General features: G+C 36.7%; 1 protein-coding gene across 1 annotated transcript in view; it reads right to left on the bottom strand.

The window, feature by feature from the left end:
• Nucleotides 1–1,004: 1,004 nt before the first annotated feature.
• Nucleotides 1,005–21,322, bottom strand: part of SOX6 (SRY (sex determining region Y)-box 6) — a gene marked incomplete at its 5' end in the record, with an annotated part of 90,113 nt that continues 69,795 nt past the window's right edge. The window contains 3 exons of the mRNA XM_009878764.1: nucleotides 1,005–1,308; nucleotides 8,457–8,673; nucleotides 11,483–11,656. Coding sequence (XP_009877066.1) covers nucleotides 1,005–1,308; nucleotides 8,457–8,673; nucleotides 11,483–11,656 — 695 coding nt within the window. The remainder of the gene's footprint in view (nucleotides 1,309–8,456; nucleotides 8,674–11,482; nucleotides 11,657–21,322) is intronic.

Below are 21,322 nucleotides of genomic sequence, written 5' to 3' on the forward strand. Positions count from 1 at the left end.
GTAATGCCACCAACAGTACTTTTAAAAATAAATATTAAGTATTTGGACCCTTGACATTCTGGAATGAATAAATTATTTAAGAGAAAATGTGTTAAGACTGAATGCAAGGGTTAAAAGAAAAGGGGTAGAGAATGTAATCAGAGGTGGCCTCACACTGCTAAGACAGGCCTGTCCATAGCTGGTGATCGCTCTTTTGTGCTTACTTAAAATTTCACACTAATGGCACATCAAGAGGCAAAAGCAATTGGGCACATGCACTATGGCAACCATGTTCACTACTTAAGAATATCCTGTCTCCAGATTCCTGAGTACTTTACCATATTCTGGAAAAAATTAAGTTTTATATATACTTTTTTTTAGATGCCAAAGGATTGTCTAAGACTTTACAGTGTCTCCTTTAAGACTTTTTGTTTTTTAAATGTTAAGATTCAAGAGTTATGAAAAGTTTGGCACATCAGAAGTTCAGCTACACATATGGAAAAAAATGGAATTCAGAGACTATTTTTTAAAGACGAGCTATGATGCACAGATGTGCACACTTGTGGACTTATTCTGTCACAATACGAAATCTGTGGGTTTTGTTTTCTAAAATAATCCAGAATAAAAACACATTCACAACCTGTAGGCTGGCACAGCATACCTGAGTGAGAATGTATAACCCCCATCTAAAACAGTAACTTAAACCTTTATCAGCATCCAAACGGAAAAAGACGAAAGGTAAGACTTGTAAGACAGCTATTGATTCATATAAGTTTTCAAGTCCTGATGTCTGATATTTAATATATGTCTTCATCTAAATTAAAAAACAAAACAAAACAAAAAACCCAAGTTCATGAAAAATCAGGGAAACAATCTGTCTCACACGTTAAGAAACATTTAAGACCATTCTGCTGATGTAACTGTAGGAGCCACACATGCATGCAGGCTCTTTAAGAACTTTTGCTCAAAAAAAAACCCCAAAAAAACCCAAAAGAGTCTGAGTACTTTAACTCTGTGAACACTCCTCAGTTGGCACTGACTGCCTCATGGGCTTCATTTTCACTGCTATAGTCTGATTTGGGATCATCCTCATAGTCCTCGTACATTTCTATTTCATCCTCTCCATTTATCATTTCATTTCCAGCAAGGCTTCCGCTGTCCGTCTTCATTCCGTAAGTGCTCTGGATGACGGGGATGCTGGGCTCCGGGCTCGCAGAGGTGCTCGAGCAATCTGATGTCATCTGAGGTGATGGCGTGGTAGTCGCCATGGTAATAGCACCAGGATAGACAACCCCCGTTCCCGTGGTGATTGGAATTTGAGGCTGTTGTCTGGAAGGAGAAACAAGAGGGGAAGGTGATTCCCTGTGCTCAGAGGAGGGAAGATCTCCTGCAAGTCCCAATGAAAGGAAAGCGGTGGTTTCCTAGAAAGGCTGCATGCATTCCTCGGGGGTCCACAGTCTGGTCCTGTAGGGTATTGGTTCATCTTAGTTCTCCCCAAAGACAACTGGAGAGCGAACTATTTAGTAACTACCAGAGATTCTTTTATGTATTTAATGTGTTTGTTTAAACCATACTGCAAACTAGAACTTGCACAGAGATAATCAAAAGGCTTCAGGCTCCTGTCTGATGTCTAACTACTCTTGTAGACATCCCGTATCCAAAATATAAATCCTCCAGACTCCTGACAAGAGCTTCTGTTAAAGAGGGGATCTTAAGATTACCTGTAAGTACCTAAAAAGGCAGACAAGTGACTAAGTAACGTTGCCTAACTCTAAGTATATAACTTACTATTTAAGTGTTAGGTAGACCCCTACGTCACTTACAAATACTTCTGATATTTTCTTGTTGGCTTCTGATTTTTATTTAAATCCATGATCAGAATGCCTTTTGTTCCTCAGGATGTAATGCGTAAGACTGAGTTTTTGAAGCAAAGTAATTTTTTTTATAAAAGAACAGATGTTCTTTTTACTGTGGCAATGGACAGTCTACAGAAATTAAGACTTCCTCCTGAGAACCCAGTGTCAGATCTGATTTATTTTGACAATACATATACATGGGAAGACTTGATTAAGGGCGCACTACCTCTCCTTTTGACACATTTTACCTTCTGATATCTAACTCTGCACTATGTAATGTTGCCTTTTTCATGTATGTGCAATTTTAAGCATACTGAAGCAATACCACACTTCAACTGAAATAAGCTTATATCACTGCCAGCCAAGAAATTCAGCATAAGCTTTACTGTAAGCATGTACACAGTTGTACTGAGTGATGCAATGTCTCTTCTTACAGTGATGTATGTATATTCAAATGCTTTGCTAAGTAAAGGTCAGGTTGCTCAACCCATTCCATGGTCGAGTCCTTATTGGCTACAAATTAGTTAAAATTTACTTCTTACATTTGGGTAAATTAACTAATAACATACTTTCTGTATTAGAATACTCATAAAAATATCCTCATATTATTTCTGGATCATTATCTTTAGTAAAGCTAAGGAAAAAAGAAGGGCTGTAACTTATCTGAAGGAAGAGCATCTCTATCATATTTAGACATAACACTGTATGAATATACTCCAGTACGAGAAATATCTAAGTGCCCTGGAAGATGCTGCTTTAGTATTAACTAGTTATTGAACACACATGTCTATTTGCATAATCTCTTTAAAGAATCATATATTTCAATGAATTCCCAACCTTCTTTAAAGCAGCATTGACCAAGTATTAGAGAACTATTATATAATTTTAGCATGTCAGATGTTTTTAAACAGTCTAATGATTCTGTATTTCTTGCCTACTGTGTCATTCTATGCTAAAATTCAAAAGGACATTCCATAAATCAGTCTCTCACAAATCCTTAATCACTGGCTAAATCAATACTCAAAACAATGTAAAGCTTATTCACAAGATCCTACAAGTTTCATGTTTATTGTTCATTGATCAAACTAATTTTGAGAAATATTGCACTACAGAGTTACTGGGAAACCAAAGTCCTTCAAGTTTGGGAACCAATACAGACAGTAAAATCAGGAACACTCTGTGTAAGATAATATTAAAATAGCATGTAGTACCGTCATTGCTCGTACTGCTAGCCCGACGCTCAAAGCCTCTGCATGGCCTGAGAAATTCAAACATTTGTTGTGTAAGTATGGTACACCTGGCTAGCAGTGAGCAAAAACATTGCAGTAATTCATTTGACACAGTCATAGTACTCCTGTTTGCAAATGATGATTTGCAGATGATTTACAAACAGCTAGGGATTTTTCACTAAATTTTCACTTTTTAAATGGTCTGATAAATGTTCTATGAAAACAATTTTCAGCCAATGTATTTGCTTGCAAATGATTTTCTGCAAACATCTTTCAATACTTTATCCATAAAATTGAACACCTACCTCACATGGGAACATTTCTGGTTTCGCATTCCATGTTGTTGGGAGTATAAACAATTACTGTTAAAAACCCACATGTATCTCCTCCAAAACTTTCAGATACAGAAAATGTTCACATTAATGACTGTTTCCCCAAAGCAAAGGTCAAAGAAACCAACACATTGCCACAGCAAAATTCTACACAGTTGTCACCAGGCCATACGCACTTAATTCTCTCTAATCTGCCCATCTAACAACGGCTGGTACTAATCTTTTCCTGATACTCCTTAGTATAAATAAATTCACAGAACAAAGCATCCCCAACTGTTCATCAAAGAACACCACAATATTAATGCCAAAAGTTGTTCTAAGAAAAGTTGTTTTTACAACTCTTTCACTAAGAGTTGTAGAATATACTTAGAGAATGATTGAGTACAAGCTGCTCTTGTGTTATAGATGATACCAGGGGTCAGAACCCTAATACCTACCCCTACCTCGCCCCACCAAAAAGTTGGCATTTTTAGAAGCAAATGGTCTTTTTATAAGCAGCAAGAAGGAAAAAAATATCTGTTTAGGACAAGGATGTGAGCTGTCCTGATAAAAGATGGTTGTCAGTGATTAGCCCTAAAGGATAGACTAAGTTAAGAAATTTAAATATTCTTTCAAATGCTTATCAAGTCAGCAAAACTCTTTCGCATATACATATTTCAGTAGGACAGGGTATATTTGTCCAAGTACCACCCATTTCCAAGTATAAAGGGAACAGGGAAAGTATAAAGAGAAAAAGGAGCATAATGAAGCAGAAATTACAGAGAATGCAAATTACCTGAGAATGCACCAAATGCACAGCAAACTATAGAATGAATCTAACTGGTAAAGAACTTGATCGGTGTAACAGGAAAGTTAAAGGCTTACTGAGTTTGTCATTCGTTGATGCAGTTCTTTTCTACATTTTAAACAAAAATCAGACTTGGTGTGCATGCCTGCTGCTGGGTGGGTAACAACTGTGAGCTTTAAATGACCTATATCTCACTATGGAACTATAAACATGAGTAACTGTACCCCCTAAACGAGAAGTGTCTCAAAATGCTACTCACTTGCTAGCAAAAATTTGCTAGTATTTAAACAGGGGTACCCACACACTCCCAGTAACTGGACACCCACCTCTCCCTTGAACCCTGTTGTTATTTACAACTGATCAGGTTGTCACTATAAATTCTGCTCAGGTTGCTTCATTATACCCCAGAAAGTCTTATTTTAAGATATCACAAACTATATGGATGGCATATGTTACTGGAGATGAGCGTTACCATTTTCTAAGTAACTGAATTTTAAAAGATGGGGAGGGGGAAGACACTGGAACATTTATTTAAATTCTAACCACTCTCCCTGAAAGAAAGAGTTGGAGTTTCTAACCTATGACTCTGGTCATTATGTGTTCTTTTATTTGTAGTTCTGTAAGGCATTCATGTTAATGGTATTTTTTTACGACATTAAATTCCACATGTTTAATAAGGATTAAACATATGGGATTTAATGTCGTAAAAAAATCTAGCTAGAGTTTTTACCTATCACAGGATCTTGAAGTTACATTTCAGCTCAGTTGTATGTGGTTAAAGCAAAGATAAGATAAGATAAGATATCCAGAAACCAACACTAATCCTCCTGTCTCTTCAGATATGTGAAGAACGGTGACATATGGCTACTCCTGTCTCCACCTTCTCTTTACCAAAGAAATCCTTAGAGGGCCAGTTACTACAGGACTCTTGCCTCTTTGCTCTGCCAGCAGTGCTAGCACGTCTGACCCATCTGGGGCAAAAAATTTAGCCCAAGATAGACAGGTAAATATAAAAAAAGAGGTAACGTGAAAATTCTTAAATCAATTGACCTGCTCGCAAGTCTGTAGCATTAATATTCTTAGGATTTTCCTGGAAAATGTTCCACTTTTGACTTTTGCAAAACTAGCTAAACATTTGAATTGGCAAATTACCATTGTTTTCTGATCCCTTCCCAACTATTTTCTGACAGCTCTTTAAATGACTGAAGCAAAATCGATTGCATTAAGGAAAATGCTTATATGCTACACACCCCTGAAACTTGCATTCCCATAAGGAATGAAATAACAGTAAATCTCACAAAAGCACCCATTGTGTACTTACTTTAAGTTCGAGCTACAGGAGTATAATATTACAGCCTTATTCAAAACCGTAGTTTAGTAACATTCAGACTATGTGTGTACAGTAGTTATAAACACTATAAAGGCTTTATTCTAAACATCTTACACTGGTAAAACACACACACACAAAAGTTACGGCTTACATCATTTGGCAGAGAAATGTATGTATCCTATACTTGTATTTAGAGTGTGTTAGACTGTAAAAATGCCGAGAATTGAATTATTTTTGTAAGACAGGGCAACAAGAGACAGACTTTTAACTTAAAACGTCTGAATTTACAGGTTTGATATGATCCATTTTTTAGTTCACATTTATTTACGCATTACAAAAAAAAGTGCTATTGCAGATAAATTGTAAATCACTTGAAGTCTGTCCACGGATTAACTTATGCTGAAGTTATCATTCACAACTTCTCGTTAATAATTGTTATTAAAAATAACTCAATTATTTTAAGACATAGCTGGCTTCAGATTCAGTTTCCACTAGATTAAAAGCAGCAAAATTTTAATATACTTTGCATTAGACATGAATTATTTCTGTACATTATCTGCCTCATTTGGAGCAGAATTCATTCATGTAGGGATGCAATAGAAGGCCTACGCACATTTTAAGTTTCACTCTGTTCTTTCAAATTTTTGTGCTGGTCTATCACATAGAAAACATTTACCTTAAAACATGAATTTCATGCCCAATTTATTCCAAGAAATCTTTCAAAGCTATTCCTCAAAAATCAGAACAGAATCTGGTTATTCATTAGCCTGTTTCTCTGTTTTATTGTAAGGCTTGGCTACTTAATATACTGAGATTCCCTAAACAACTCTTGCACATCTTACCGATGTTTATCAGAGAGTGCAGCTCATTGAAGTAAGCAGTATGAGCTTCTTGCATCTAAAAAGTTCAAGCACTGTAAAACTCCTGTGTTTGCAGTGGGTAATGTTTTAGTTGTACACAGAGCAGGTTTATCCTATGCCACGTTTTATGTTTCTGTTTGAAAAAGCTGCCACAGTCTGTGTTCTTCACCTTTCGTGCTTGGTATTTTCCAAGTGGTCCGTTTTAATTTTATTCTTTAGGAAGAAAGGGATTTGGGGGCAACAGTGGAAAACCATAGAAATGCATGAAATATTTTTTTTAAATCACAACCTCTGTTTCCTCAGTATCAAAATTTATATTCATACTGAACTGCAACATGGATGTCATTTGACCTTTATTGAATGTATCCATTAGACTTCATACCCACTTTCTCATCACTAAAACTCATTGCTTCCAGTAGAGTCATTATATGAGTACACAAAGATAAATTACTCTTACTTTAAAACTCCTTCAATGTGGATAGAGCACGGTCAAGTAGACTTAGCATAAATATGAATTAGAACCAACCCTTACAAAAAAAATGGCGACATTCTCATGGTCTTTGTGATCATACTGCTTAATATATGAGAAAGATGTTACATTTAGACTGCACCAACAGTTGAATTTTGAATAGTTTTCTCTGTCTTTTTGTTTAAACAAAAAAAAAAATCACAATATCACTCTTGAAGTAGGCAATTTTAGAAGTTTCTTAAACCCATCCACCATATTTAGTCACCACTTCTAATGTGTAAAATGCTACTGCTTAATACTGTTTTGAATTAGCGAACAATTCTAAAATTGTCCAGGCTGCTGTTTTGGCATTTCTTGTCTAGATGTGATTTGGTCTGTCAATCTGCTTTGGAAGACATAAGCTAGAGTTTCATTCTCTCAATCTGAATAAAATTTGTGATGTGCTGTATAAATCCAGATTTCTATTTAAAGTTCTATGTACAATTTTGATGGAAACCTGTTAGTAAACAATTTCCCTTAGAGTGAGTAATGAAAAACAATGTCAAAACTATAGACTGGAAGGCTATTTCAAGATATCAAACCCACTTCTATTTACTCAATGAAGAAAGAGCCCACATTGTTGCAGGCTGTACCACAAAAATAATTGACTGCAACAGGAGTTCTGCATCCCAAGCCAAAAATGAGGGCACATAATCGACGTCAAGGTCAATTATCTGGTAGTGAAGTACCCAACAAAAGGAGACTATTGTGATTAGAGAAATAAGCAGAACATTGTGAATTTGGAAAGGCTGGCACTGGAGATAGCTTTTAGGCTCTTTGTAAACCACCAGAAACATTGTGTTAGAGCACTGAGCATCACAGATTAATTCATAAAAAACACAGGAGAGAAAAATCAGTAACGGTGCAGTTGTTTCACTGGACTTTTGTTATCTTTAGTCTGTAGATTTTTCATAGTGCTGCTTTCTTTGCTGAAGACTAGAGGAAATAACCATAAAAAAACACACAGTGTTTTTAAAACTGTGACAGAATCTTTTTGAGCAATATATTCTGAGTTGTAGATGTGCCCAGTCTCTCTATGCACTACTTGAAAGACTCATTCTAAAACGTTTATTCTTGTAAATTATTTTTTCCATGGTTCTATGTGTAACAAAAGTCCTAATAGCCTCATGCTATGATATCATTCATTCTTGTGTGTTCCTAGTGTAACTGGTGTTTCTCCTGTCCCTTTTCCTTCTCCCCCTCTTCTGACTCCTTGTTCCACATGGGAATGATCTTTTGTGTTTTTCTCTTTGTTCTCATCTTAATTTAGGAAATGATCCTGGAGCCGTTACTAACACAGAATGGATTATCTTACTAACAACTCACAAAAGACATGATTCAAACCTTTCAGCCTAATGGGAGACAACTTCTTTTGACTTTAAAGAATTCCATAATCAGCATTCAGCGTCAAGCTGATAGCTCCATATTGCATGGTATCTTAAATTTTTTAAAAGGTTTTACAAGTTCAAATTCTTACCTTCTAAATGACGTTAGTCAGTGACTTAAACAGATAAGTCTATTTGTTTTTGAACAGCATGCTCTGTCTTTGAAAACAATTACAACAATAGTACTCACCCTACGGTAAAAAACTGCCTCATCTCCTGTCTTCGAGACCTCATCAATTGTTTGTATTCACCAATACGCAATTTCTTTCCGTCAACAATGCACGTACGTTTTGGTCGAGGTTTGTATTTGTAATTAGGATACTTTTCTAGGTGGATTTTACTTAGTCGTGCCTGTTCTTCATAATAAGGTTGCTTCTCTTGATTTGACATGGACTTCCAGCGAGATCCTATTAAGACAAAACATTTTTGAGTACTCAAGTAGAGCGGGTTTAGCTTTACGCATACATATTCTAACACGCCTTCTCGCCATAGTAAACAAATTTTAAATGAGGTAATTAAATAAACTGATTTGAATTTACATCAGTCAGCACCTCTATTGGGATGTACAACCTGAGACACCTCAAAAGAACCTTGACTTTCACATATTGCTGCAGACTAAACATACGTAAATCTTTATTGAACAGGTGCACTTAGTAGTTTTCAAAATCTCAGCCTCACGCTGCAAAATAAACTATATAATTTTTTACGTGAGCATTAATCTGTGAATAATTCTATACCTTTGTAATACCATGCACAGTATCAGGGTTAAGTTAGGTCTTCAACCATACTGTCACTGTTAGACACTTAACATATTGTATAGGGACACATGCTGCTTTGATAGATTTATGAGTATTTGGTTTATACGCTCCTACTAATAGATATTAATATCTTGCTACATAGCAGGAAAAAAATCAAAACCTTTTAGATTCAACAACTACTAAAAGGAGACTGTAGTGAGGCTGGTGCTGGTGCTGGTCTCTTCTCTCTAATTGCTAATGACAGGACAAGGGGAAATGGCCTCAAGTTGCGTCAGGGTAAGTTTAGATTGGATATTCGGGGGAAGTTCTTTACTGAGCGAGTGGTGAGGCACTGGAACAGGCTGCCCAGGGAGGTGGTGGAGTCACCAACCCTGGAGGTGTTTAAAAAAAAAGTAGATCTAGCACTTGAGGCTATGGTGTAGTGGTTAGGTGTGCTGGGATGAAGGTTGGACTAGATGATCTTCAAAGGTCCCTTCCAACCCCTAACATTCTGTGATTCTGTGAAAAGCATGAAAAATCCCATGTTGTAAGGGTGTCTTAAATTTACTAATATTCTGATATAAGCTTGGCATAATATTGGCACCTTACCATATTTTTAATTCTTTTATGGATATTATCTTCCAGCCAGATGTAATAAAATCATAGATTTGCACTGAGAAAGTTACATTTAACAAATTTATATTAAAAAAAACAGAAAGCACATTGTAATTATATACACCACTTCAGGTACTGTAAACTCTCATTGAAAGCTGCACCAATAAAAAAGTTAAAAAATTAACACAGTGTACACAGGAAGAGCAAAAAGTATTCAGATATCTTTTATTGTTTATAAGGAGCTAACTAAACACTTGAATAGAGAACGGATTTTTTCTTTTCCAGGGGATAAGAAACGCAGAAAATAGTTTTTGGTGTCTTTTAGATGAATAAAATGATTACAGCTGTGGTAAACGTGGGTGGAAGCTATTCTTTTACCAAGATTTTTCATACATCAACAAATGGAAAAGTTGTATAAATATTATCCGTAGCCAGCAATACTCCGTGTCAGTTCTAATATTTCAGTCTCTTTTCTCATTGTCCTGGAAAAGTTGCAGAGATATTATATGGACATAGACTTATTTGTGGCAGAGCAGATACTGACAGGTTAATTCCATGGTTAACAAACACTCAATTGCTGGCACTTCTGAAATATTTATGCTGAAAGTTTACGTTTTAATGAATACAGTTACTATGCTCCTAATAGTTTTTTCACAGAATGCGCGCAAATAATATAGATTCCCTCCAGCTGCCAACACTGAAACAGTGCAGGTTTTATACAAAACTGAAAGGCTATTCATATAGCTTACTTATAAGGTAGACAAAAATATGAGAACTGCTAAGTAAGATTTTGGAAGTTTTAGGACAAAGTAACATTTATTTCTATGTATTCTTGCCTCTGTTTGAACTAACATGCTACAAACAAAGTTTGGTAAGAATTTATTTGAACTCAAAGCTTACAATAAAATGATTACAGAGGAAACTTGATTTTTACTTTTATTTATTATGAGCTACATTTGGAATCTGTCTTTCACTTCAAAGACTGAGAAAGCAAATATAGGTTTTAACATTTCACCACTCATTCTCACGTATGTTTCTAATTCTCTGGAGAGGTCTTAAAAAGCAAATCAAAATTTCTCAAAAATGAGCCAATATATTTGCACAGTGGCAAAATATAATCCATGGTATATTCCCTAATCGTCCCAATCCATACAAATTAAATATTAACTATGATGTCTTTTAACTAAGCAATATTTTAATTGCATGATACTGGTGCCTCCTTAACTTTTTGAACGTTGTAAGATTTCAAATCAAACATCATTTTGCATGCAAGAAGGTATACGTGTACATGTCTTTTGAACTGTGCTAGGTTTCTTTGACACTGCACTGTCTGAACAAATCTCTGATTTTGATTTTGTGATTTTTTTTTTCCAGTATTTCCTCTAGCAAGTACCATTTTGCATTCAGGTGATTTGTAGTTTAGGTGATTTCTAATGGGATCTTGCAATTAGACCTTTTCTCAGGATAAGCTCTTGCAACAGATTTCACAAAACATTCCTTTTGAATGCTGGTAAGTGTTTAAAGCATGTTGTGACTGTGCTGTTGAAAAATAAAAGCATTAGGGAAGGCACAGAAAGGGAAAAGGAAGGCAATGAAAACAACCCCTGAGTCTTCATCTGCATAAGGTTCAGTAATTCCAATTTCAGTGAACATCTCTCAAACAAAATATGTCCTAAAATTAGAGAAGTTGCTTATCCAAGAAGGAAGTAACTAGCCTGTGTCACCAACATAAATAACCTCACCTTTCCACAGCTCCAGAAATAACCAACCTCTGCCAATTGCCACGGCCTAAGCAGAGCCTTTCTAAGCTGCCCTCGGTTTCGGTCCAGTCGCAGACATAATTTTCTCATCGTCTCGCACTTACCTAGGATTTTACTAATGTTGGAGTTGTGCATGTCGGGGAAGGCTTGGAGAATTTTTCGACGCTCATCCTTTGCCCAAACCATGAAAGCATTCATTGGTCGTTTGATGTGCGGTTCGCTACTGGCTCGGCCCCGCGAATCCCGGTAGACTCGTGCTTCAGCCACAGTGGCACCTCCTGTTGGCCAACAATAATACTGCTGTAGTTTAGCTGCAGAGCCATTCATTGCTTTACTGCCTGGAGCGTCAGGGCAGGAAGAAACAAGATGGATGCAAAACATTATTACTTGGATTACACAAGCGCTTTCCGTGCTGTGTTTAGTTCAATCTCGTTCTTTTTCTCTCTCTCTTTGTGCTGCTACATCTATGAGAGAGAGAGGATACGCACTGAGTTCAGTGTAATGGGCCGGGCTGAAGCCATCAACCTCTCTGAGTGAAGAAGCAAATTGCACTGATGTTTCTCCAGTTAAGGTATGGAGATCCGCAAAAATTTCCATTTGGGACTTGAACATGGCATACCTGTTCTGAATGCTCAACAAAACTCAAATTAGAGTTACACTTGAGAATCCAAACTGATGTAGACCTGTTCACACAAGTAATTTACAACAACTTTGCTGCTTGAGCAGTGAAGCACATGCCAAACGTTTCATAAAACTAGATAGTGCACCAGGTGCATGCTGCTAGTTGTATGGATCTGTTTATATTTAGAGCTGAACACTTTAAAGTCGCGTCTGCTTTAGCTGAATTTTAGATGTGTCTTGGAGCATTCGATCACATAGTTGTAATAAAACTGTCTGCTTTCAGCAGGTACTCACACAGCATGCTTGGGGCTTCTGGAATGGGAGACAAGCACTCCAGCTTCACCATGACTGCTGTGCTTTAATGTACCCCAGAGTCCTCTCCTTACCTACCATCAATTCAGCTTGTACTGATAACCTTAATCAGCTTTTGAATGCATCCAGCCGTGCTTCTTGATCACAAGCAGCAAAGCTTCATGGGGGTTTATAGAGTTCACAGAGCTGAGCAGGAGGTGTAGAACTAGTTAATACAAGAGAAGCAGATAACTGAGCCTATGAGGCACGCTTTTACCAGAACAACTTTTGCAACTGTGATGATAACATATGTTTTTAGGGTTAGACATTAGCATAAAAGAAAAGCAAAAGGTCTTTACACTGGAAGAGCAACAGCTTTAGTCTTAGACCTCATCAAACTGTTCATATAATTCAGGACCTTGAAAAAGCAAGATGCTGGACAACAAATTAGCACAGCACTAGGCCTCCTTTTTGTGAATTATTGCTTCTCCTGACATAGATTTATTTGCCAAATAATATAGGATTAGTTCTTTACACTGAGTAAACCACTGCAGAGGAACTGATTTTGATGGCTGACTCCCAAGTTTTTAATTGTACAAAAACTAAGCTTCCTAATTTAGTGCGAAAACACTATATGTTAGGAATACCGTTAAAAAAAAAATCTATATAGGAAGTACATGAAAGAAGTCCTAAGAGAGAGGATGCATAACTAATACACTCCCATTTTGCTACCAGGTCCACAGTACATTAATTTCATTTAAAACGCACTGACCATACAGGATAAATTGATTTTGCTTTATATGGTGTTGACAGCCATGTTCATTGTGCAGTGAAATGTAGTGTAGTTTCAAGCTGACTATATCCATCAACACAGGGCAATATGCTGACTACTGGGCCAGAGGAAGACATACATTACCCTGAGAGCAAAACACTCATTCGTATACAGCAGTGTCTTCTCCTGAGGATCACCACGGTAATTTATGATGCCTCCAATGCCATTACTTTACAACTGACACCAATTTGGTAATTTGTATACTAACATGCGTGCACATAAAAGAAGACAGGTTTGTAGCAAATGTGAGATGCAGAACTATTATAATACTACTCTAAGTTAAGTAACATGCTACAGGTGTTCAGAATTTACAGGAGGCTGCAGCTGCAGTCAGCTTTATATCGCAAAAAGGAACAGTAACTTTGCTGAGCAACCTGCATATAGGACCAGTTTAGGGCTGTGGATGGTTAATGAGGCTCTGTCCACTGTTGTCAGAACGCTTGGAACATGCATATCAAGGATCCCATCTTCTGAGAAAGGATATATTTGTTGTGAAACTATAAGTTACAAACATGGTAAGTCAACACTGAAACATTTATTGAGACAAACAGCTATATAATTTGAGAAAAACCAAGTATATCATGTAATGGTTTTTCCATCTTTTAAAATAACACTTTAAAATTTGTAAGTAGTATGTGGGCAATTAGAAAGTCGGTGACAAAAAAATTTACATTATTATTGACGCAAAAGATGTCATTTGTTATTCAGCTTCTCTACTCACAGCAAAGGAAAGAAGACATATTTGAATTCGTATGATGATTTTCCATCTTTTACTTTCCCAAAGGTACTTACTCACTATGGCTAAGGAATTTGTCTCTAACCCCTTCTAACAGAATTTTGGCCTGACCTTTCAATCCTAATGCAGGCAGAGTACCTTTGCTAGTATCAAGTTTATGGGCTGGATTTTTAATCTGGATATAATTTAGATAGAACAAAAAAGAAAATAGAAAAAGAATCAAAAATCCACCATAAATGATCTGTTTTCAGAGAAAGGTTATGCTGGAAACAATTCTTACTTAGAGTAATAAATTACAACTATCCCAAGAAATTCAGGCTGCATCTGCTTTAAGCAAATCCATTCTTGAAGGATTTGAAAAAGCAGAGTTGATGTTCTTTGTGCTTGATCTCTGGGGGAATATTTGCAAGTTGACCCACAGCCCATCTGCAAAACAAATTTCTGCAAATACTAAAGTAATATAATTTCCATGTTCTTCTAACTATCTCAGAACTACACGATTATATTAAGCAGATAAAGAAACTACTTCTGTTAGCTAATGATACAAAATGCATATACACTCAGTGAGCTCCTACACATAAGAACAAGTTGAAATACATAAGAACAAGTTTTCAGACTGGTTGTTCTTAGGTACTTCATCCTGTCAATCAGGATTTCAACAATTTCAATAGGTTTTACAAATTATGTATTTTTTTCTTATTGTGATAGAGTACTGACAAAGACTCAAAGAGATGCCTGAAATTTTGGAGAAAAGATATACACAAGTGCAAAGAAGTAGGTGACTTCTTTCTGAAAATATTTTCAGGAAAGTCCAATAATTAATAAACCAAAACCAATAGATAAAATAAAAACGTTCTACTATTGAAGGGTAAGAAGAGAGGAGGAAGCTGGTGATTGTCTCTCTATCTCCTAGTTATTCATACAGTCACAGGAGGAGGTTTTGATTTTCAGAATTAAGAGCTTTGTCAGAGTTAAAAACTACTCTGAAAACAGTAGTTTGGCTGCCCTGATGACTTAGCTGGCAAAGAAGTCTACGCTTCGGCCTAAAGGCTGGGGCTGTCCTCAAAGCGACACTTCGGGCTTCTGAAGGTGTGGGCTGCCTCACTTCCTAGATGCTTTGCATTTGCTCAACTTGTCATGACTTTGATGATTTAAAATTAAAAGCAGATTAGAGGAGAACAATCACTGTTTGTGGATATATGGCAGGCAGCTCCTAGGTGAAAGGCGGAATCCAGGCTAGACTCTAGGAACAAGACTGAGTCAAAGAACACCACATAATGAATCTAACAATGTTACAGCTTCTTTAAAGTAATTTCAAACAACACTGTTGTTCCAAAAGAGACTGATTGTTCTCTAATGACACTGCAGGGGAAAAAGAATCCCTGTTCTTTAGAAAGAGAAAAGAACCTGATCATCAACAGGAAAGATAAACATTTTCACGCTAATTTAATGTTAAGAAACATGCAGTAACAATTGTTACATTGTTTATTTATTTATTCGTGTCCTTATCTGAGGTTCTCAACTTTTATAATGACAAGAATTTTAGGACAGGCACCATGCCTTGGCATGTTCCCTGAAATCTTCGCCACATTAGGGTTAATCCTATTGTCTCTAACAAGATGTGGATTTACCTTCCATTTTATACACCATCTACCACAATGAAGCCTCCGACCAGGCCTTTACATGTTACCAGAATGCAAACAAAAATACACATGGTAGAAAGGAGAAACAAAAGGATGAGAAAAAGATGAGGAAAGAAAGATAAAAGAAGTGACAGCAAAAAGAAAGAGATTTTTATCAATCACTCTGTTTTTCCTTAATTATTCTTCACAGTCTGGCACTTGATTCATGTTTGAAGTGATGTAATTCCTTTGGCTACCCCTAGATAACAAATCTTTGGCTACTCTAGAGAATATACTGCATACTATCTTCCGTAGACACATAACAGAATAGGATATGTATAAATAAAAATAGTCCTAGGTTCCTAGTGTAAAAGTGACTGGTTAGTAGTAAAGCTCCTATCATCAGTTATTCATTAAACTGAAATGACATTTTTATCTACTTTGGAAAAGACTGATTATGACCTCCAAAATATCTGTCTGCAGTAATACAACTGGCAGCTTGCATTGCAGAGACCAGAACCTATTGAACACACAGACAGGAGTCACTCTTTTACTACTAGAGATGGGATACTCATAAATATGGAAATGCCATAAAAACAGGGAGCATGAGAAACTGGCTTGGCAGTCGCCTGTCCTGCTCTTAACCTGTGGACTGACAAATGCAGCCTTTATGAAAGATACAGCAATACATCAAATCAAACAGAAAAGTGCGTATCTGGAAATAACAGAATGACAAAAGCTTAAGAATAAGCATTTAAATGTTATTTGGAGTTACTAAGTACAATGTTCAAATTCGGAGAAAGTTACAAAAATTACTACTTCACTGTAACCTAAGTGACTTGTAGCAGTGTTGATGTAACACTTACCTAGTTTGCCCCTTGCCTCTTCTTCCCTCCATCCACATTCAAAAGATTTTCTCATTCTTTATCACCAGCAAGAGAGGCAAAATAAATGGGTACCTCATGAACTATTGTCATTGCTGGCATGGCTTGTCATCACCAGGCAAAACTAACACCCGCTTGGAAACGTGACTAGCTCCGGGATGGGGGTGCCTGTAGTCACACAGCGGCACAAATGTTCTGCAGGGAAATGTCTGTTTGTCAAGCTGCTTCCATTCCAAGTGCTAAACAAATATTATTCAGCTGGGATTTGAGGGCTAAACATTCCTTATAGGCTGCATGTCATGAATGAAGAGGGGGAAAAAAACTGAGAAAGACGTGACTGATTCATGAAATACTGGAATATTTAAATGAGCACTGAAATGTTTCACCTGCAAGGGTTCGGAAGTGTGCTGTGTAAATCCTAAGGGGCAGGAATACACTGTAGCACAGGTTAGCTACATCCGCGCAACGCTTGGTTATGATAAGGCTGCTATTTTTCCTGTTAAGAGACTCCATTCTCTTTCAAACATCAACAAGAAGAACCAAAAGGGAATTCCCTAAGGTCAGCTCTGAGGAAACATAAACCTCTAATTCAATAACTCCGCTACTGCACTGAAAAAGGCCTTATTATTGCAACATCCATATGGAGTCAATTGGACATTAATGACTAATCAATCCCTCCCCTTTCTATTCTACTTATAGTGTCACAAGCCATGTTTAGATTAGCCCATTTCCTGCTTAGGATTGCTCAAGATGTCTTTTGTTCTTTCAGGGCTGGCCTGATGGAGGCAGCTTAAACAAACACACGACCCAAGTGGTGCAGGAGTTATAAACTGCCATATGTGAATGAACAAAGGGGCCATACTAAAGCCTTTTGTGGTATTTGTTAATGTTTTTCATCTGAGTTTAAAAAGACCTAATGACTTTGTGGTGAGCTGATGCATGTGGCTCGTGGCTTTGCAAAATGAAGGAAATTCTAGCCAGTTATATATCAGCATGTATTTTCCAAAGTGCCTTGTTTTCAGTTTTGGTGGCAGTGACTTTACTTTTTTAGTACATTTGTTTTACATATGCAAGCAAAATTCTTAATCTCGATGAAAACACAGCACCAGTTTTCACAGCCATCCTCACAATCTGTATATATGTCTTTCCTCATTTGAAAGTCTAGAATGACTAGTGAAATACCATGAAATGAATAGTGAAATATCATCTGTGTGTGAAATCAACTATTCTCAGCTTTATCAGTGGTAGCAGTTCACTCACCAGTGTTTAAAGCTGAATTGTTAATTTGGTCACATTAAATACTGAAACAATATTTCTAAATAAGCTATTAGCACATCCATGGTCCCCAGCCAGCCGTGCCCAAATCTATGCGATTTAAATGAATTAAAACTGCTAAATGCAACTACTTCCTTAATGGCTTACACAAACAGTTTAGATTTCTTGACCACATTTTATGGTGAAATTAACCCTCATGGAAATTTGGCATGGAATACAGCTAAGAAAATACAACAATCTTTTAAATTACATGGAATATTAACTGAATTAGTTAGTGCTTGAGGCCTGACTTAAGCCCTCAGCCTATACCGCTCTACTTGTGCTGTAACATAAAAGCATAAGAAGTTATTTTGTGAAGAACCATGAAACACCTCGACAAAAATCAGGATGATGCAGCAGCCTTTACTATAAGTTCAGGGAGGTATCTAAGTGTCATAAGATTTTTCAATCATGTGCCACTTGCAGACTTCAAGACCCTTCACAGATAATTAATTAAATGCTAACAACCCCATTCTGACATAGATATTATTGATAGAAAAAATGTGAAATGTACTTAAAGTTATTCAGCCTAAATACAATCAACACTCTCACAAACACCATTGTTGTTTCCTATTAATTTTTCATTTCGTACTCAAATGAGAGAAGTAGAGGTCCACACTAAGGAAAAACTATTGTAAAAACAGCCCACCCCAAGAGAAGTACTACTAATGATCATTGTTAGGTATCTGACAAGATTTATCAATACTGTAAATTGGTTTGGGGTTGGTTTTTTTTCAGAAAAACTTTCGTTCTAATAACTAAGCAATTATTGTTACTATATTAATCATATTCAAAGTCAAAACAATACAGAGAGTAATGAAGTAATCTATTTAACACAAAAATGTTCCCATAACAGTTTTATTGCCAATGGAGCTGTTACATAATTTCAAACTTCTCCTGACATGACAGTCACCTGGAACATCCAGAAAACATGATACTGATTTAGATACAGGGACTAATTTTGCAGTTTTCAGTCATGCCTAAGAGGTTTTTTTTAAAAAAAAACCTGCCTGAACAGTGGACAGAGGACATGATCCGTTCATGTTTTAGTCAATGCTTTGTTTTGTTCTAAGATGGACAAATGACACAGAGGAATTCCCCACAGAGAAAAAAGGCAACCTTACTTCATATTTGATGGATGCGTTATTCAAGATGTGACTGATCACTGTTAATCAATAACTTTGTTTGCTCTTGTGTAGCAAAACAATGAATTCTAAAAGCTTAAGTACAATGTGGTTTCTTTATAAGGGAACGACATCTAAGAATGGAGGAGAACTCTACAAAACCATATCCCTCAAATTAATGAAATGCAGAGTACTTTTCAAAATGTTTTAATGTGTGGGAATCACTGTTTTAGTGGCCCATTCCCTGCATTCAATCTGCAATTGAATTTGTCATCTTCTAGTGTATGCAACATCATTCTTTGTATCAATATAACTAATTCTCTCCATCCAGTGTTTGCTGTTCTCACTTGTCATATCATATCAGCAATTAGACAGCAAGGACCTACGGCTACGATACACATATGTCATTTTTTTCTTGCCTTTCACATGGGGTGCTGATATTATAATAATTAATAATACAATTAGTAAGTAATATATCATGAAGGGAGAGAAGTGAAAGCAGCCTGTAAGTTAACAAGTAATAATAAATGTTAGGAAAAACTCTTAAGGCTAATTATTCAAATACTTTGCACCTGTGCATCTGAGATTTGTGACTGAAGCCAGGAAGATGTTTCTGTGAACAGGGCAACGGCATGTCCAAACGCATGTCCAAACCACATTTACCTGCTTTGGATAAAAAATGGGGGATTTGCCACAAAATAGGGGCTTAGGTGAAAATTTACAAATTACTCTTTTTTGGAATGCTGTCGTTCCTGTGAAACTAGCCCTGCCAAACTGAAAACATAATCATTTAATATTTGCAGAAGCTGTGAAGATACTGTAATGCCCACCCCACACACATGTGGAACCACTGATTCCGTATAATCAAAGTACAAATAAAAAAAATATTGTCCCCTTGCTACCTAGTTCTGCATTAAAAGCTCGCTTAGATTCTTGGCATCTCTATGTGGAAGAAAAGCAGAGGCTCTTAAACACTTTTCTATTGATGAGATACTAAGATTCCTGAAGGAGAAAACGGTGTGCAGTACAGACTTAGAAAAACAGACAGTTGCACAAAGAAGAGGATTTGTCTGAATCTGTATCAATTGCTCATGCTTAGCCAGAATAGATGATGTTCTTTCCTTAATGTATTCATATTTCTGCTCCCACTCCCTGTGCTCAAAGGAGGTAAGGAAAAAGGGCAAGACTCCACCCTCCTCCATGCAGCATGATACAGTGGTGGCTTTCTCTGTCGGCTGAAAAATCAGTTGTGCCTGGAAATTTTACGTTATTTTAGGCAGCTTCAAACTCCTTGTGCAATGTTGAAGCAATACAAAGAAATGTGCAGAACTAAGAACCAGGACCATGGGGTGTTTTACACCTGTGGTGGCTGTTCATGAGTGTGAAAAAATGTTTCAAAGCACTCAACCACTGCATTTAATTTTTCACTCACTCCACTTAAAAATATCTAAGCAAACTGACTGATGCTTTCAGCATTTGTGACAATGATTTTTCTCATGGGCAAAGATTTTCTGCGTAAAACTGCAGCCCACGGTTACTTTTTACAGCCTTGTTCTAAATTCCTGAAAATAATGTTTTGCTATATAATGGAAATTGTGACAAGCCCTTAACCATAACTGTGCTAACAGGCATCCCTATGTAAATCTCAGGGCATTGAAACAGTGTTTGGTTGGTACATCTGTAATGATAAGGAGAACGTTTTAAAAGTAAAGGTACTATTCTATAAGAATCAATTACTGCAGCATAGAAACAGCAAATGAGAAAGCCTCATATTCAACAGTAGAAAAATATAATTAGGGCAGTTGAAAAACAAAAGGTAACATTTGTGGAGGACATCCAGATTTATTATTCTGAAAGTGAGAAGCATACTTTGTATTAAAGATCAGTGGCTTGAGAGGAATACATTTCAATGCCATGGGAAGACCAGTCCACACACGCCCAGCTCTGATTTTTCAGTACTCAAAGCGGGAGTTCACCCTGTAAAATGTAATGGGGGCGCTGGCAACAATGAGATTCCTGAAGTGGTTACATCAGAAAAGTGATGGATCGTTCTTAAAGACAGAAAGTCTTATTCCTATCCCACCTTTAAGCATTGAGTTACTCCAGGGCTGAGGCACTGAATCTCATCCAAAACAGCTGATATACTCTGCCTAAGTACATTATCGCAGATTCCTGATCTGTTATGAGTGATACTGAAAAATTTAAGAGCATCACTCAAGTATCAAGTGTTAAAAATGGTAACCACAATTAATGAAGGTCACCTTTAAGAATCTGGTCTAATTAATCAAGATAATAAACTATTTTGTCCTTAAATAATAAAGATACACTTACTGGATTTATTATTTTTTTAATCGGAGACCTGTAATAAGAATTCAGGGGAAGAAAAATTCCAGCACTTGAACTTACTGTATTCCCTCTGGAAACACTTCTGTGTTTTCAGACAGCTTTCACTGTTTTCTGATTTTCATCTTTCCCCTTTCAACTGCCATAGCAACTATTGCAAATATTTGTGTGTGACAA

This window comes from Apaloderma vittatum, unplaced genomic scaffold (genome assembly GCF_000703405.1).
Source record: "Apaloderma vittatum isolate BGI_N311 unplaced genomic scaffold, ASM70340v1 scaffold43531, whole genome shotgun sequence".
In the NCBI taxonomy this organism is placed as follows: domain Eukaryota; kingdom Metazoa; phylum Chordata; class Aves; order Trogoniformes; family Trogonidae; genus Apaloderma; species Apaloderma vittatum.